Source organism: Dipodomys merriami, unplaced genomic scaffold, assembly GCF_024711535.1.
Source record: "Dipodomys merriami isolate MVZ:Mamm:240054 unplaced genomic scaffold, mDipMer1.0.p SCAF_4, whole genome shotgun sequence".
NCBI lineage: Eukaryota > Metazoa > Chordata > Mammalia > Rodentia > Heteromyidae > Dipodomys > Dipodomys merriami.
In genome coordinates this window covers 64,234,086-64,249,934 of record NW_027205603.1, presented here as the reverse complement: position 1 = coordinate 64,249,934, position 15,849 = coordinate 64,234,086, and the positions used below count along the sequence as shown (strand labels likewise).

Sequence of the window (15,849 nt, the reverse complement as noted above, 5' to 3'; positions counted from 1 at the left end):
TACTCCAGTACAATTCACACTCTTGGTTGGATAGAGTTTTATAGATGCGCAGTTACAGCAATACCACCAACATTGTCAACTATTTCCATTTGCCTTTTATAATACATATTTTTATTGTAAAGATACTATACAGAGTGGTTACAGTTACATGAGTAAGGTAATGAGGACATTTCCTATAGTGTGGAGAGCTGCGGGAGCCGCGACCAAAGACGGCGCACCCGTAAGGCGCCACCGCAAAAGCAACATTGTAGCTCCTTGGAAAGATGGCACTGGCTCCCGCCTTCCGTCTTCCCGGTGACGAGTGCTCTCTGTAAAAACAACTCCTTATATGGCTATGACTTGGCTCCTAGTTTGCTTCCGTGTTTGCAACCCTATCGGTATATGCCACGTGGCGCTACGGGATTGGCCATCCAGGAGGCTTGGAGGGCGAGGCCGGCGGGCCAGAGGAAAAGAGAAGCAGGAAGAAGTGGGGCAGGAGAGAAGCAGGAGAGAAGAAGCTGTAAACAAGGTCCTGAATAAACCGCCTGAAAGAAGAACCTGTTGTCGTGTCATCCTTGCCGGTGGAGGCGGTCGGGACAATAGAGCATTGTTACCTCTTCCTTTGTTTTTCCCTTAGCATTCCTTCCCTTCCCACCTCCCCAACATAGTGTCTAATTGTTACAATGGGTCATCCTGTATCCTTATTTCAGCATTTTGTTATTTCCCTTCCCCTCCCCAAATTAGAAAAATGTATATACAAGATACAGGGCACCAGAATCAAATACAGTGAAAACAGGGTTTGTACCATGGAGGAAGAACATACAAAAGAAACAAACAAAAAAATCACAGAGCCAAATATAAGCGCATTAAAAACAACAGCAAGGGGCTGGGAAGGTGGCTCAGTGGTACAGCGTTTGCCTTGCATGCATGAGGCCCTGGGTTCAATTTCTCAGCACCACATAAGCAGAAAAAAAGAAGCCGGAAGTGGCACTGTGGCTCAAGTGGTACAGTGCTAGCCTTGAGCTGAAGAGCTAAGGGACAGCACCCAGGCCCAGAGTTCAGGCCCCACGACCAGACCCCCCCCCCAAAAAAAAAACCCAAAAATAAAAACAACAGCAAGAAATAAAACCTCTTGTGTCCCTATCTGGGGGTTCATTTCGTTTAGCATCATCTTATTTGGTCTTATGTACATAGCTTTTGACCTTTTCTGCTTGTCCTAGACATATACTAGTTATTTTTTGGGGGGTCCAGTCTTTTCCATTTCCCAACAAATGGGGTGGTGCCATTCTTTCTGATGGAGGCATAGAATTCCATTATATATATATATATATATATATACACACACACACACACACACATGTGTGTATATATACATATATACACATATATACGTATATATGTATACGTATACACACACATATATACGTATATATGTATACGTATACACACACACACACATATCACATTTTATTGATCCATTCATCTACTGGTTGGGTTGGTTCCATATCATAGCTATGGTGAATAATGCTGTGATAAGCATAGTTGTTCTGGTAGCTTTAGTAGGGCCTTGTCCATCTCCCTTTTGTAGCTTTGCATTTTTTTAAAGGCACACTACCAAATAGGGCAGACTTGAGATAGAATGGGGATGGAGCACATGTGGCATATTCTCTGAAATCCAGATCCTTTAAAAATGTATAAGGAAGATTGTTGGGTTAGGTATTGCTTTTATACTCTGGGAGGAATTTTAGTTTTTACTTTGGAAGACCTCTGAACTAAAGCTGTAGAAATAAGCCATCTAAAAATGGATAAAATCTTAAATGAGAATTATATACTTCGCAGGTTTCAGCTGCTAATATTTTATTTTTTATTTTTTTATTTTTTTGGGGGGAGTCCGGTCGTGGGGCCTGAACTCTGGACCTGGGCACTGTCCCTCAGCTTTTCAGCTCAAGGCTAGCGCTCTACCACTTGAGCCACAGCACCACTTCCGGCTTTTTTCTTTTTTGCTTATGTGGTGCTGAGGAATCGAACCCAGGGCCTCAGGCATGCAATGCAAGCACTCTACTACTGAGCCACCTTCCCAGCCCCTCAGCTGCTAAATATTTTCAAGTTGATTCTTTCGTACAAAAAGTCCACAAATTAAGGGCCAGGTGTAGGTGGCTCACACCTGTAATTCTAGTTACTCAGGAGGCTGAGATCTGAGGATCACAGTTCAAAGACAGCCAGCACCGGCAGTCAAGTCTATAAGACTCTTATCTCCAATAAACCACTCAGAAAAAGGGATGTGGCTCAAGTGGTAGAGTGCTTGCCTTGAGCTGAAGAGCTCAGGGACTGCACCCAGGCCCAGAGTCCAAGCCCTAGGACTGACCAAAAATAAGAAAAAGTTCACAAATTTGCTTGTTAGGAAAGTACAAACTGTCAGAGAGGTAACTAAGTAAACCATGCATCCTCTATCATCAATTTTGAGCAGCTACCTTATTTGTCACACTATTACTCAGAAGGGATAGTCACATCCTAATTATATACTATTTTCCTAGGGCTTTCTTTTTTAAATACAATTTTTTTTTTTTGGCATCACAAGAGCACGGTGTTAAAAGAAAGCACTGGGAATTCAAGAAAAACTGGTAAGGAAACTCAATTATTAAAGAGAATTAAGGATAAGAGAGAAACATATATTAGCATAGATAGGAAGGAATATAAACTACAGAGAAATAGATGGGAGAGGACTGGAGTGGGATGAAGAAAAGAATAGCCTTGGAAGGATAGGGGCTTAATGAGACAGTAGAGCAATTGTAGCATTCTTCAGGAAGCTTCAGAGAAGCTGAGTGCAATAAATAATAGAAAATCTGTAGAAACAAAAACCTTGCTTTAGGTGGAAATACTTTTTTATTTATTATTTTAGAGAGATTAAAAAACGTGGACTGCCTGGTGCTGGTGGCTCACGCCTGTAACCCAAGCTACTCAGGAAGCTGAGATCTGAGAATCGCGGTTCAAAGCCAGCCCAGGCAGGAGAGTTGGTGAGACTCTTATCTACAATAAACCACTCGAAAACCGGAAGTGGCGCTGTGGCTCAAGCAGTAGAGCACTCTCCTTGAGCTGAAGAACTGAGGGATAGCGCCCAAGCCCAGAGTTCAAGCTCCACGACCAACAACAACAAAAAAAAGTAAATAAATAAAAATGGACTAAGTGCTATTTTGTGACAGCTAAGTAACCTTTTTGAAAATAAGATTTTTTTTTCCTAAAAAGTACAATTTTACTAATCAAAGAGAGTACAGAAACAGGTACCAAGCATGTATTGGACAGGTTATCAAGTATAGAAATGCTGGGGCTGTATAGAAGGAAGAGCTAAGGAAGTACCTAAAACCAAGTGGTTAAGTGGTTAACTGGAGGAGGAGAAAGGGGAAAAGGCACAGGAAGGAATGCTCAATTAGGGTCTTCATTCTTCTTCAGGATATGTAGTATGTGGATCAAAGAACACCCACGACACATCACCAATGATGTGGTTCTAGTCTTCTTTGCCCTCTAAAAACATGGTTTATATTTTACTACAAAAGTTTTATTTACTTTAAAACACTGATTTGAAAATGAGCATGTGTTCCTCCTTATACCACTTCTGTAAGTAGGTTTAATAAGATAATTACTTGCTAATTCAGAAATAACATTAATTACCAAAGCCAAGTAAACATAATCCAGAGCAAACTGAGCCCTCTCCATCTATTTTAATACTGTGTTCACTGTATTAGAAAATAAGATTCAGTAACTGTAACATCTAGAGATACCAGGTGACAATACTACACAGTGCAGATATTTCCATTCCTTACTGAACTAATCAGACAATAGGTACTCCTTTATCTTACATTGGGAGAATATAACTATGATATCTATCTTTGAAGGCTTACATGCCTACATGAGTACTATCAAAATGTGAGAGGTATAGCTTTACATGAATGAATGCGAACTTCAAAGTGCAAATAAGTTATTCTCTAAGCATAACACATGCTTCACACCCTCTCTTTCAACGATGACTTATATAAAACATATAAATGAAATACATAAAACTCATCTCCATTAAAAATATATAAAAGTTGGACTCTACTGGTTCACACCTATAATCCTAGCTAATCAGGATGCTGAGATCTGAGGATTGTGGTTCTTAGCCAGCCCAGAAAAGAAAGCTCCAATGGACATTCAAAAAGTCAGAAGTGGAGCTGTGGCTCAAGTGGTAGAGCACTAGCCTTGAGAAAAACACAGGGACAGTGCATGAGCCTTCACTCAATTGTTGATCATTAAAAATTTATTTTAATGTTTATGTTGTATATATCTTTTCTATTTCCAAGAATAAACTAGAAAGTCTTATAAGCTGAAGAATCCATGTATTAATTCATTTAGCAAGTATTTACTCAGGATTAATTCCATGTGCTTAGTATTTCCCAGCGTTTTATCACCTCAGACTTCTTGAATAATGTTGGTCTTATGTAAAAGGAAGCCAAATATTAATAGCTCAAACTAATTTATGATTACTTTTCTCACATGACCTACAGTAACAGTTGATGCAACAACTCTGTTACTTCACTTATATCTCACTATCAACACATCTCATTCAATAACTGGGTCTGGAAGATGAAATATAATTGGGCATGTCTATAGGACATGGCTATTTGGTAATGGGAAACTCCACCAAAATTACATAGATTAAAAAACTGCTGTTTATACAAAGAAATAATTATAATTACCCCTAAGCTTTTATTTTAAATTACTCTTAGCAATTGTCCAGGTCTATTATAACTGCAAGAAATTATTAATTGGCACTAAAAGAAAAAATTCATCTTTTAAGTAATTTCAAAACAGTATTTCCAGGTTAAAACAGTAAGTAAAATTACAACCAAAATAACATCTACTATCACTTGTTATACATGTATTCAATCATAATACACAATGTCTACTGTGCTATTTTGTTCTATAATAAGCACTAAAATATATAGCAAGGCATAAAAATTCTATTTCAATATTTTCCTTGCTATTATACTGCTCTTCTATAGTAACTCAAAATGTTTAATATTTTAGTATGATGGAACAGATACTGACAAATTTGTGAGTTTATATTCATAGAACACATTATTTCCTTTATATATATGTTTCCATACTTTTCTTTTACATCAACTTCAAAATGTCATGTCAAAAAGAAGCTTTACAATGTCGGTTGGGGGGAATGGGGGGGGAAGGACTGGGTGGGGGGGGAGGGGGGAGGCTGGGAAGGGAGGTGAAGGGTAAACAAAGGAGGAGGCTGCAATGCTTGATAAGAAATATGCTCATTATCTTGCCCATGTAATTGTAACCCCTCTGTACAGTATGTTCACAAATAAAATAAAATTAAAAAAAAATCCGAATCTAATTTCACCTGGCTCATTTGTGCTAAGGTGGCAGTAGGATAGCAGAACTAGAGAACTAGAGAAACTAGAGAATGCAGAACAAGAACTTTAGGAAAATGTCTTCTAAATGTTTACTTTTCCAGTATACTTCATTTTTTTCTTTTAGAAGCAACATTTTATTATGTTTATTTTTACCTGACAAAAATATGCAAGTTGACAAACATGATATAGATCCATGGTATGAGTGGGGTATGGGATGGAAAGTAAAAAAATTGGGCACTAGTGGCTCACATTTGTAATCTTACTCAGGAGGCTGAGATCTGAAGATCACAGTTCAAAGCCAGTTTGTGCAAGAAAGTCTGTGAGACTCTTATTCCTTCTAACCTACCAAAAAAAAAAAGCCAGAAATAGAGCTCTAGTAGAGCATAACCCTTGATCAAAAGAAGCTCGGGGAGAGTGCCCAAGTCTTGAGTTCAAGCCTCAGGATTGGTGCAAAAAATAAAAATAGAAATGAAGTAAATAAATGTTGTCAAGACAGAACTATAATTCTATTATATTATCTCACTTAGAAATGAACAGTATTTACAAAGTCTTTAAAATAAAAACAATCTATATTGTTAATGGAAAAATAATATGCAAGAATATTAGAAAGATGGAGGCATAAAAAGGAATCACAAAAGAGATGGAACCCTCATTTGTGTTCAAAAGCAAATGCATTAAGAGACACCAGTTGATTCAAGTTATTCAGAAACATAGGTATAAATACCTATGAAGAAAACAGCTTATAGAGGTAAAAGGGCTTAATATAGAGAAGGATGAGAAGGGAGTATCAGGAGAGGAAGCTACTTTAATATATGTCATCAAACTATTTGATTATTAAAATTCATGTATTATACTTCCATAAAAATTAATCATTTCAAGTTAATGTTTAGTATTCATGATTTTATAGACTTTTTTGTTTTTCATCCTTTTAGTCTAAACCTCACAAAAGTTCAAAACTATATACCAATCATCGTTATGTGACTGTAATTGGAATAAAATGAAAAACACCTAAGATTTTGTTCATTTATCTGATTTTCTTATTTAAAAATGATAAATAGTTACATAAATTAGCACTCTTTAGCTTTATTCATTCTCATCATTATAATGTTTTCTTGAAACTTACTGAAAGATATATTTACTTCTTTTTGGCTTTTTTTCCCTGAGTACAAAGTTTTGACCTCAGGGCCTATTTTTGTCAGGTAAAAATAAACATAATAAAATGTTATTTCTAAAAGAAAAAATGAAGTATACTGGAAAAGTAAACATTTAGATGATATATAGAGCTTTATAATCTTCTAAAAATAGATACTGAATAAGTAGAAGTCATAAGGGGTAAATGGTTAGAGACTTTCATTATGAAAATTAAAAGCTTCATAATACTTAAATCTTTTAGAAACAAAAAAATGTTGAAAGAAAAATATAGTAGTGACAGTACATGATTGGTGGCAGAACAGAAAGGAACTGACTTGAAAATTCTAAATTTATGACATCAATGGAATATGTAAAAGGATGAACAAAACCAAAATAAGTTATATTTGTGAATAAAAACCAACTCACTGAAAGCTATTGAATAATAGAAGGTAGTGAGTATGGGGAAAATAAGAGTAAAGCAGAAGATCAATCTAATTAACACTGTGACCCTTTGAAAAATTAATATACATAAAAAATGAATGTCAGGAATGTACTACAGGTCCTATCTTCAGAAGTGAAGCGAGTGGGAGAGGTTAGAGTAAACAGAGAGTGGACGAGGGTGAACATGGTCAAAAGACTTTATGAGTGTGTATGTAAATAGAACAATGACCCTTGTTGGCTTGGCAAAGAGGGAAGAAGGAATGAAGAAAGGGATGCAGGAAGAGCATCTGAACAAGGAACAATGTCTGCATACAAAATAAAACCTGTAGTACTGATCAATGCTAATAAAACTATGATGAAAAAAGAAAAAAAACCCTCTAAATTCTAAATTCTCGGGTACCTTACATTTCAGCTAAATATGTATGTGTGACTTCACACAGGTCCCTTAATCTTTATGGCCCAAAGCCTCATCTGTAAAATGGGGATAATGTCCATGCACACTTCACTAGGATATTATATGCCTAAAGACATGGGACTTAGCATACATGAAACACTCCCTGATGTCAAGTGGAGGTCAGTAAATACCTATTCTTCTGTAATTTTTTATAAGCAGGACTTAAAAATGCTTCTGTATATTTCATAGCAAGAATAAAAGCAATACCTTTTTCACAGAAAATAGTTTCTTCATACAAGTTCTTTTGAAGATTTATTCTAAGTAAAACTGTGATATAAGAAGCATGGAAACAAAGAAAATACAATGCAAGGAGCATCTAACAAGCAGCATTCTTTGTTTTACACTGACATGCTTTGTGGCTTATAAAAGTTCTATCATTACCATTGGATCAAAATTAAAATTCTAGGCAGGCATCCAACTTTTATGATTATATTCATGAGCATGGGAAATGAACACTTTACAAATTACTCATTAAAATAGTCCCACAATCCTCTTACAAAGTTCATTTCCAAAAGAGGCCCTATCTAATCATGGAGTTGAGAAAGTAAAAACTATAACAGGTTTTTTGCATCACAATTTAGGACTTTCAGCAGGGTAATAAAACCTTGTCTTAACATAGGCCTCTCTGAGGTCAGTCCACAGCAATTTTGTGAAGTTACATGATAAATAATAAGAGAACAGACTAAACAAATTTCAAAAACATAGAACATCAACCCAAAATGATATATGACTGTATTTTGAATAGAATTATATAAAGAATAATTGGGGGAAGACATTTAGTTTAATTATATTTTTTCTGATTCCAACATTGGCACAAATTCAATAATCGTAATAAAAATCAGGTAATTGTTACCTCTGTGGCCTTGTTTGATGGTTCTAATCCAGTCATATTTGCTATCATTAACTGATGTAAGAGTTGAACTTGAGCCACATTTAGGAAGAAGTCCAGATTTGTGGTTATATTTACTTCCAAGGAATGGCCACACACTAAAATCTCCTGAAGGAAAGAAAAAGATTGAACACAGATAAAGAAATATGATAGCCTTCAGATAGTAATTTATCATTCTTACTTATTTGACTATTTCTACTTCCAAAGTCTACTGGTAATCAAGTTCATACTTTAAGGAGAAAAACAAAAATGGTGAGCACATCACTAGACATAGTTTAATGGATTAATTTATTAAATATTTATAAAGCTTTGCTATGTGACATACTGCCTTATATCAGGTAACTAGCAACAGAAACTTTTCGCATCCACTTGGCCTTTTCATACTTCAAACTTCCATCACTATTTATTACACAACAGTTAATCCTGTAGCAGAGTGAGGTTCTGTAGCAGAATCTCATTTATCAATTCAAATCAACAAATACTTTCTAAGAATCTCCTAAGTATAGTAGTATGCTAGACACCTCCCAAGGACTATTACAAAAATAAGTTTGGTCTTGAAATGCAACCTACTATTGAGGGCAGACAGATGTAAACCAGAGATAACAGGTGGGCAAGAACAATTGTATATGAACTTACAAATATATTTACATTTGTAAATAGTCATATAACTATTCTCCACTGGATAAAATAAAATGATTTATTACAAAGTAGAATGCTGAAGCCAAAGACAGCTAAACTAATTTCACTTCCTCAAATGGCTAAAATCTTGGCAGTATTAGGCAGATGTCCACTACTTAATTAGTGCTGTTTTGGACAACTCAGTCATTTGAATGTTTATCATTAGAAAACCACTTAGAGAAGGAAAACAAAAGAAAACGCAATCCAGAAGCTTCAGTTACTAAGCACAAGCCCTGCCTCTTGTTGTGAGGCACATGTGGATAATTTTCAAAGCTTGGAAACATCCAACAGATCTTTTCCTCATTAGTGTCTTCCAAGGGAATGGATTTAAGGATACTATAACAGCTCCAAACTCAAACTAGATAGCTTACAGCAAATTTAACAGAGTCAGAAAAGACAGCATGTCTGAAATGATTATCCTTTTTTTTTTGGTTAAATGAATTTTCTTCTACAAGTCCACTTATTATGTTGGGATTTTATTTTATTCTTCAAGTGATGCTGATGTAAAAAAGGCTCTGGTTCAAAAGATTTGTTTAAAATATCATTTTTATATTTCCTAAGTGGATGAATTTTTTTATTAAAATTAGCTTGATTTGTGGCATAAATCTTATAAAATGGCAAATTATTGATCTTTTACTAGTAGGTTAAATGATATGGATGTAATTGATACAATGGGTAGCTAATAGCATATATTTAAGAATAATTTTTTGGTTAGTTCGATCCTTAAGAATCAAGAGGCCAACTGGGATAAATGTCTGAGGCAGTAAAGGCATGTTTAGGGAAATGGGGAGGAAGGAATTTAAGAGAGACTGAAGCTGATATCCTAATTTTTGTGAATTCTTTGTCACCAAGTTTTGTGATCTCCTGCTGCATTCTCTTTAAAGTGGGAATGAGAGACTTTCTAATGATGTCTTCAAAAAGAAGATGAGGTAATTAAGCTGGAATGGTATTTTTATTATACTTTGCCATATTATTCTTATAATAGTTTCAGAATTTCATGATACTTAAGAATCCAAGGAAAGAGTTTTCAGGAGCCCAGGCAGAAGAAAGTCTGTAAAACTCTTATCTCCAATAAACTAACAAAAAGTCAGAAGTAGAGCTGTGGCTCAGGTTATAGAGTTCTATCTTGGAAAATTCAAGGACGGTATCCAGTTCTTGAGTTCATGCCCCAGGACATGCAAAAAAAAAAAAAAAAAAAAAAAAAAAGAATTAGAGAATTGGGTATGTAAGGTTTGTCTCACATTAATATACAAAAACTCCTTTATTTAACAATGAGAAAATAAATATTCAAGGGAGAAGCTTAAGGATAATGATTCAAGCCTAGCCTGGGCCAAAAGTTAATACAGCCCTATCTCAAACAAGAAGCAGGTATGTGACTGAACTTGTAATCCCAGATACTTGGGAGACAGATGTAGAAGGACCAAGGTCCAAAGCCTGTTCTAGGCAAAAGCACATATTTGATAAATAATCCTCCTTCCCAAAACCCAGACAGGGGTGGTATTCAAGTGGTGTAGTGTGAACCTATCAACTGTGGAACCCTGAATTCTAAACTCTAGCACTGTTTAAAAACAAACAAACAAACAACAACAACAACAAAGACAGCAATTTTTATGTATGTTTGGGGGAGGGGGCACAGTGTTGAGGCTTGAACTTGGCCTGAATACTGACCCTGAGATTCTTTTGCTCAAGCTAACACGCTACCATTTGAGCCACAGCTCCATTTCTGACTTTTTTTTGGTAGTTTATTGGAGGTAATGGTTTCACAGACTTTCCTGCCTGGGCTGGCTTTAAACCATGATCCTCAGATCTCAGTTTCCTGAGAGTGAGCCACTGGTGCCTGGTAACATATTGTAAGTCAAGAGTGCATTGAACATGGTGGTACAGAACTCTACGTAAAGAATTATAGGGAGGGGAGGCAGAAAGAGTGTGAATTCAAGTCCAGTCAATGTAAAGTAAGATCCTGTCTCAAAAGCAACAATGACAAATTTAGCACTTAATAAAACTAGCCTACCAACACTGTGGCTTAGGAACCCAGTCTACTACGGTGTATCAGTAATTTCCTTCATGATAACATGGCTAATTGACATTGAACCTCAATGCTACTATCCAGAATCCTAACGTAGTGTCATTTTCCAAGCCGCTAATCCATTAAAAATTTAAAAAATATAAATTGATCAGCTGAAAGTCAGGGCTGTACTTAAGTATTTAAACTATACATGATTTTTTCAAAATCTGTCATGATAAGGTCTGTAACTATGAAAAAAGTTTATAATTTGCTTTCATTTAAATTATGGTAAATCTCATTACTATTATTTTAAGAAGTATAAGTTGGACCCACTAATTTATACAGGTCAAGTGACTTAATCCTTTTATGAGTGTTTCCTCATTTATAATCTAAGGATGATAACAGGATCTAAGGTAGTCTGTGTGAGAACTATGTGTTACCTGTCAGCATTGTAATTATTTTCATTAGAAGCTGTAGAAACTGAGTAGAGAGGCTAGAACCAGACCAGCTGGGTTTGAACTCTGGCTCTGCTTTAGGGAAAATCTGGCCAACTAATTATCTTCTCTATGCCTTAGTTTCCTTACCTGTAAGATTTGGGTACTAGGAGCAACTGAGAGATTATTATGAGAATCAGTTGATTTAGTATCTAGACAGCAATAATAAACAGTACTAGTAAGTACTCAGTAAGTATGGTTAATTGTTATGATTGGTTAGTAATGTGACATCATGTGGGCTGAAACTGAAAATCCCCAAAATAAATCTAACCTCAATATGTAGATTTTCTGGAGAACTGATTTTGGTGAAAATAATGGCAGGTGCTGCAGTAATTCGAACAGAGAAGTCTGTCAAAATGGGGGTCAAAATAGCTCTCCTTTCTTGATGTCGCCGTATGCTGAAAGATAAAGTAAAACCTAAGTCATTACATTTTGTAAATGATAATTTTCATTGTTATATAAAACTTGGATGACAAATATGGATGACAAAATGCCATCATTATTTTGAGAGTTCCTATCTGTATATTTATACTTAGAACATCAGTTCCATAACATATGAAAGCAAAAATTCTTCAGAAATTCAGACATAATTAAGCAATTTCATATTATTATTATCATCCTAGGCTCTTTCAAACAAAGTATATTTTTAATTTTCTTCAACAATTATTTTCTGTTCACTCTTGTAAACAGTTTCATGTCTTCTGTTACCATGAATAACCTTACTACTTTTAGTTCTTCTGACTTTCTATCTTACAACTTCCAGCTTTCCAATCTTTTCAGTTGCTCATGAACATCTCTTCACCACTGAGCTTGTTTTTAACTCTATGAACCAGGCTTCCTTAAAATAAGCCTATATGGGATGCAAACATTATTATTACTTCCATAGTAGCAATAAGGAAACAAAGCTCATGGCTATTCAGAGAGCTAAAGTTCCAGAATTGGGTCTGGAGGGTAAAGCTGATACCAGAACAAACTCTGGACTCTAATTGTTCGTTTGTTTTTTTTAAAACACATTCTCACCCTTGACTAGTTATTTAGTATAATAGAAAAAAATGTTGAGAAACCATAGCTTGTGCTGGTACAAATCTTTAAAAAAACCACTATCTGTAACCTTAGCCTTCATTTTATAAAATAATGTATCACCATATTTGCATTTTATTATACTTCTGATTTTTTGCTCTACTTCCACATTTCCTTCAAAACCTTCATATTTTCTATAAATATATCATTCCTATTCCTTCACATTATAAAACGATAAAGTTGAAATCAGAGAATTGGCCTAAGTTACTTCACAAGAAAGCTGAGATAAAATTTCAGCATTTCTAGATCCTTTGTGTTTTGCTTTGTTTTAAATAGGAGTACCCTAGAGAGCATTGAAGTCTTTTGTTAAATTTGCAATGGGCAGAGCTTTGAATGGTATCTGCCAAAAAAGCAAATTGGATCATCTGGTTCTGTGACATAGAAGTATTGAATTTCAAGAAAGTCAATTTTAAAGAATTAAAAGATCTGGTAAGTAGAGAGCAACAGGAAGAAGTATTAAAATCTGTAACTATAGAGGAAGGATTTAGATCCTGAGAGACATCATAATTATGGCTTAATAGCTCAAATTCCATAAAATAACCAATGTGAGAAACATATAACATCTGATGTGCTCTCACAAGGGAGTGCTAAAACATATGATATATTAACAATACCTTAAAATGGAAAAGATGGCAAGGAACCAAATAAGAGCAAACATTAACTAAAACATGGATGGAAAAATGTACTTGTCAGTACTACATAATTTCCCTCATTTGTATGATGAATCAAATCAATGACACAAAATATTAAAGATCAATAGCCATAGAAATAATAAAGACAATCAAGCCAATAGTACTACAAAACTATTATTTTTGTTTTCCAGCACTAATCTTTCACTAGTGGTATCTTTGGGAAATATTTGAAGTAATGGTAAAATTAAAAACAACAACAACAACAAAAGCCCATAAAAATTGTGTAGGCCAAGTGTTTTCAAGGATGAATCAAAGAAAGAAAGGAATAAGGACTGGTCATGGTGGCACATGCCTGAATCCCAGCAACTCAGGAGGCAGAGATCTGGAGAAGTATGGTTGGTTCAAAGACAACCTGAGCAAGAACTTTGTAAGACCATCATCTTAATCACTAAGGTGTGTGTGGTGGTTTATATCTGTAACATAGCTTCTTTTGAGAGGCACAATAGGAGGAGTTGGGTCTGAGGTGGGCAGGGCAAAAACATGAAACCCTATCTAAAATATAACTAAAGCAGAAAAGAATGGGATGTAATTCAAGGGATGGTACCAAATACAAGATAATAAGTTCAAAATCCCATATAACAAAAATAAATAAATAGAAACACTGAAGAAATAACACAAATAAAAAAAATAAAGTTTTTTCCAGTATCTTACTAGAGATTATATAGACTATGGTTCAAGATTAAAAAGAAAGAACTAAATCTGTAAGTACTGAATGACCGAGTTTTTTAATAGCCTCAGGATCCCACTTAGGAAACCAGGGAAATAGATTGAGAAAATGTACATCTGAGGACCCTGAAAAGCCAAGGAAGCAGTTTTTCGGTGGAAAAAATAACAGAGATCTCCCTGGAAAATTAAAAACAATAGGAAATCTCCTTTGTGGCTGTAATTAATGATGTATATTTGGTATAGGAACACCAATTGTGAAATATACATAAAAATGACACCAGGCTTTTGATAAAGGCCTGGAATTCCAGCTATGTGGAAGGCTTAAGTAGGAGGAATGAGGTTCAAGGCTAACCCCGGCAAAAACAAAGCAACAACCTATAGCAGAAAAGTTTGGGACATAGGCTTACATAGTAAAACATTTGTCTAACGAGAGGAGAGAGACAGAGAGGAGAGAGGAGAGAGAGAGAAAGAGAACAGAAAGAGAGAAAGAGAAGAGACAGAGAGGGAGAAAAAGTGGACAAAGTAAGTAGAACCTTTGAATACTGCTGCTGGGGATTCAAATAGTTCTCCAGTTCTGCTCTGTGGAAAACAATCTGGTAGATCCTCAGAAAGGCTGAACATACAATTACCATGGCCCTGCCATTTTATTGTTAGGTATCTACTTATACTTAAATGTACTCAATCAGGTAATTCAAATTACATAGCTGCAAGGTGAAAATGGCCCAACTACCCACCAATGGAGAAACATATTATGATACATACATACAGTAGAATGTACATTAGTGGATGGCAAGAGTCTAGGAACAGAAGAATGATGAAGAGAAATTGCCGAACAGAAAAGGGGTTTTAAACATGAGGAAATCCAGGCACTGGTGGCTCATGCCTGTAATCCTAGTCACTCAGGAGGCTGAGATCTGAGGATCATGGTCCAAAGCCAGCCCAGGCAGGAAAGTCTGTGAGACTCTTATCTCCAATAAACTGCCAGAAACCAGAAGTGGCCCTGATCAAGTGGTAGAGCACTAGCCTTGAGCTGAAAAGCTGAGGGACAGCACTCATGCCCAGAGTTCAAGCCCCATGACTGACCAAAAAAAAAAAAAAAAAAAAAAAGAGGAAAATGTTTTGGAACCGGATAGAATTAGTGCTGTCGAATACTACGCAATACTAAATGGCATTGAAGAATAACCTAAAATAATTAATGTAACATGAATTTCATTTCAATTATTAAAACACAAACACAAGTCAGGTATCCAATACAGTTTGTTAAATATACTAAAGAATGAATATGAGAGGTATAACTGAGTTAAGGCTAGGTAACTGTAAGGTCCGCTCCTGGATGGCTAGCACTTCACCCTCCTCGCAGCAAAGTCTCCACCCAGTACCTGCGTTACCCAGGCAACTGGGACACCTGGAAGAGGTCACATCTGCATCACCTGAGGTCACATCTGAATTTGATGTGGCCACACCTTTCTCTGTCCATACCCTAGATAAGGCCTAGCCCAGGCCCAGACTTGCTCTCTCTGTTCCTCTCTGCTCTCTCTCTGCTCTCTCTGCTCTTTTCTAGCTCTTTCCTCTCTTTCCCAGTTCTCTCTCATTCCCAGGCCTTTCCCAGTCACGTGGAGTGCCAACCTTGCCTGGTCACAGCAGGTCTACTGAATAAACCTACCCCTTACGTGAATACCACGTGAGTGCTGCTGTTCTTACCTCTCTCTCTGCTCTTTCCTAGCTCTTTCCTCTCTCTTTCCTCTCTTCCCAGCTCTCTCTCATTCCCAGGCCTTTCCCAGCCACGTGGAGTGCCAACCTTGCCTGGTCCCAGCAGGTCTACTGAATAAACCTGCCCATTACCTGAATACCACGTACGTGGTGCAGTTCTTACTCAGCTACCTCTTTTTAAAAACCTAACAGTAAGTATGGGTCATTTATTGACCATAAATA

General features: G+C 36.1%; 1 protein-coding gene across 4 annotated transcripts in view; it reads right to left on the bottom strand.

Moving 5' to 3' along the window:
- Positions 1-15,849, bottom strand: part of Vps13b (vacuolar protein sorting 13 homolog B) — a 515,578-nt gene that overhangs the window by 209,084 nt on the left and 290,645 nt on the right. For all 4 annotated transcript variants that reach the window (XM_069991130.1, XM_069991132.1, XM_069991133.1 and 1 more), the window contains exons 32-33: positions 11,751-11,877; positions 8,267-8,410 (exon numbers count right to left, since the gene is read on the bottom strand). In XM_069991130.1, the coding sequence (XP_069847231.1) occupies positions 8,267-8,410; positions 11,751-11,877 (271 nt within the window). The remainder of the gene's footprint in view (positions 1-8,266; positions 8,411-11,750; positions 11,878-15,849) is intronic.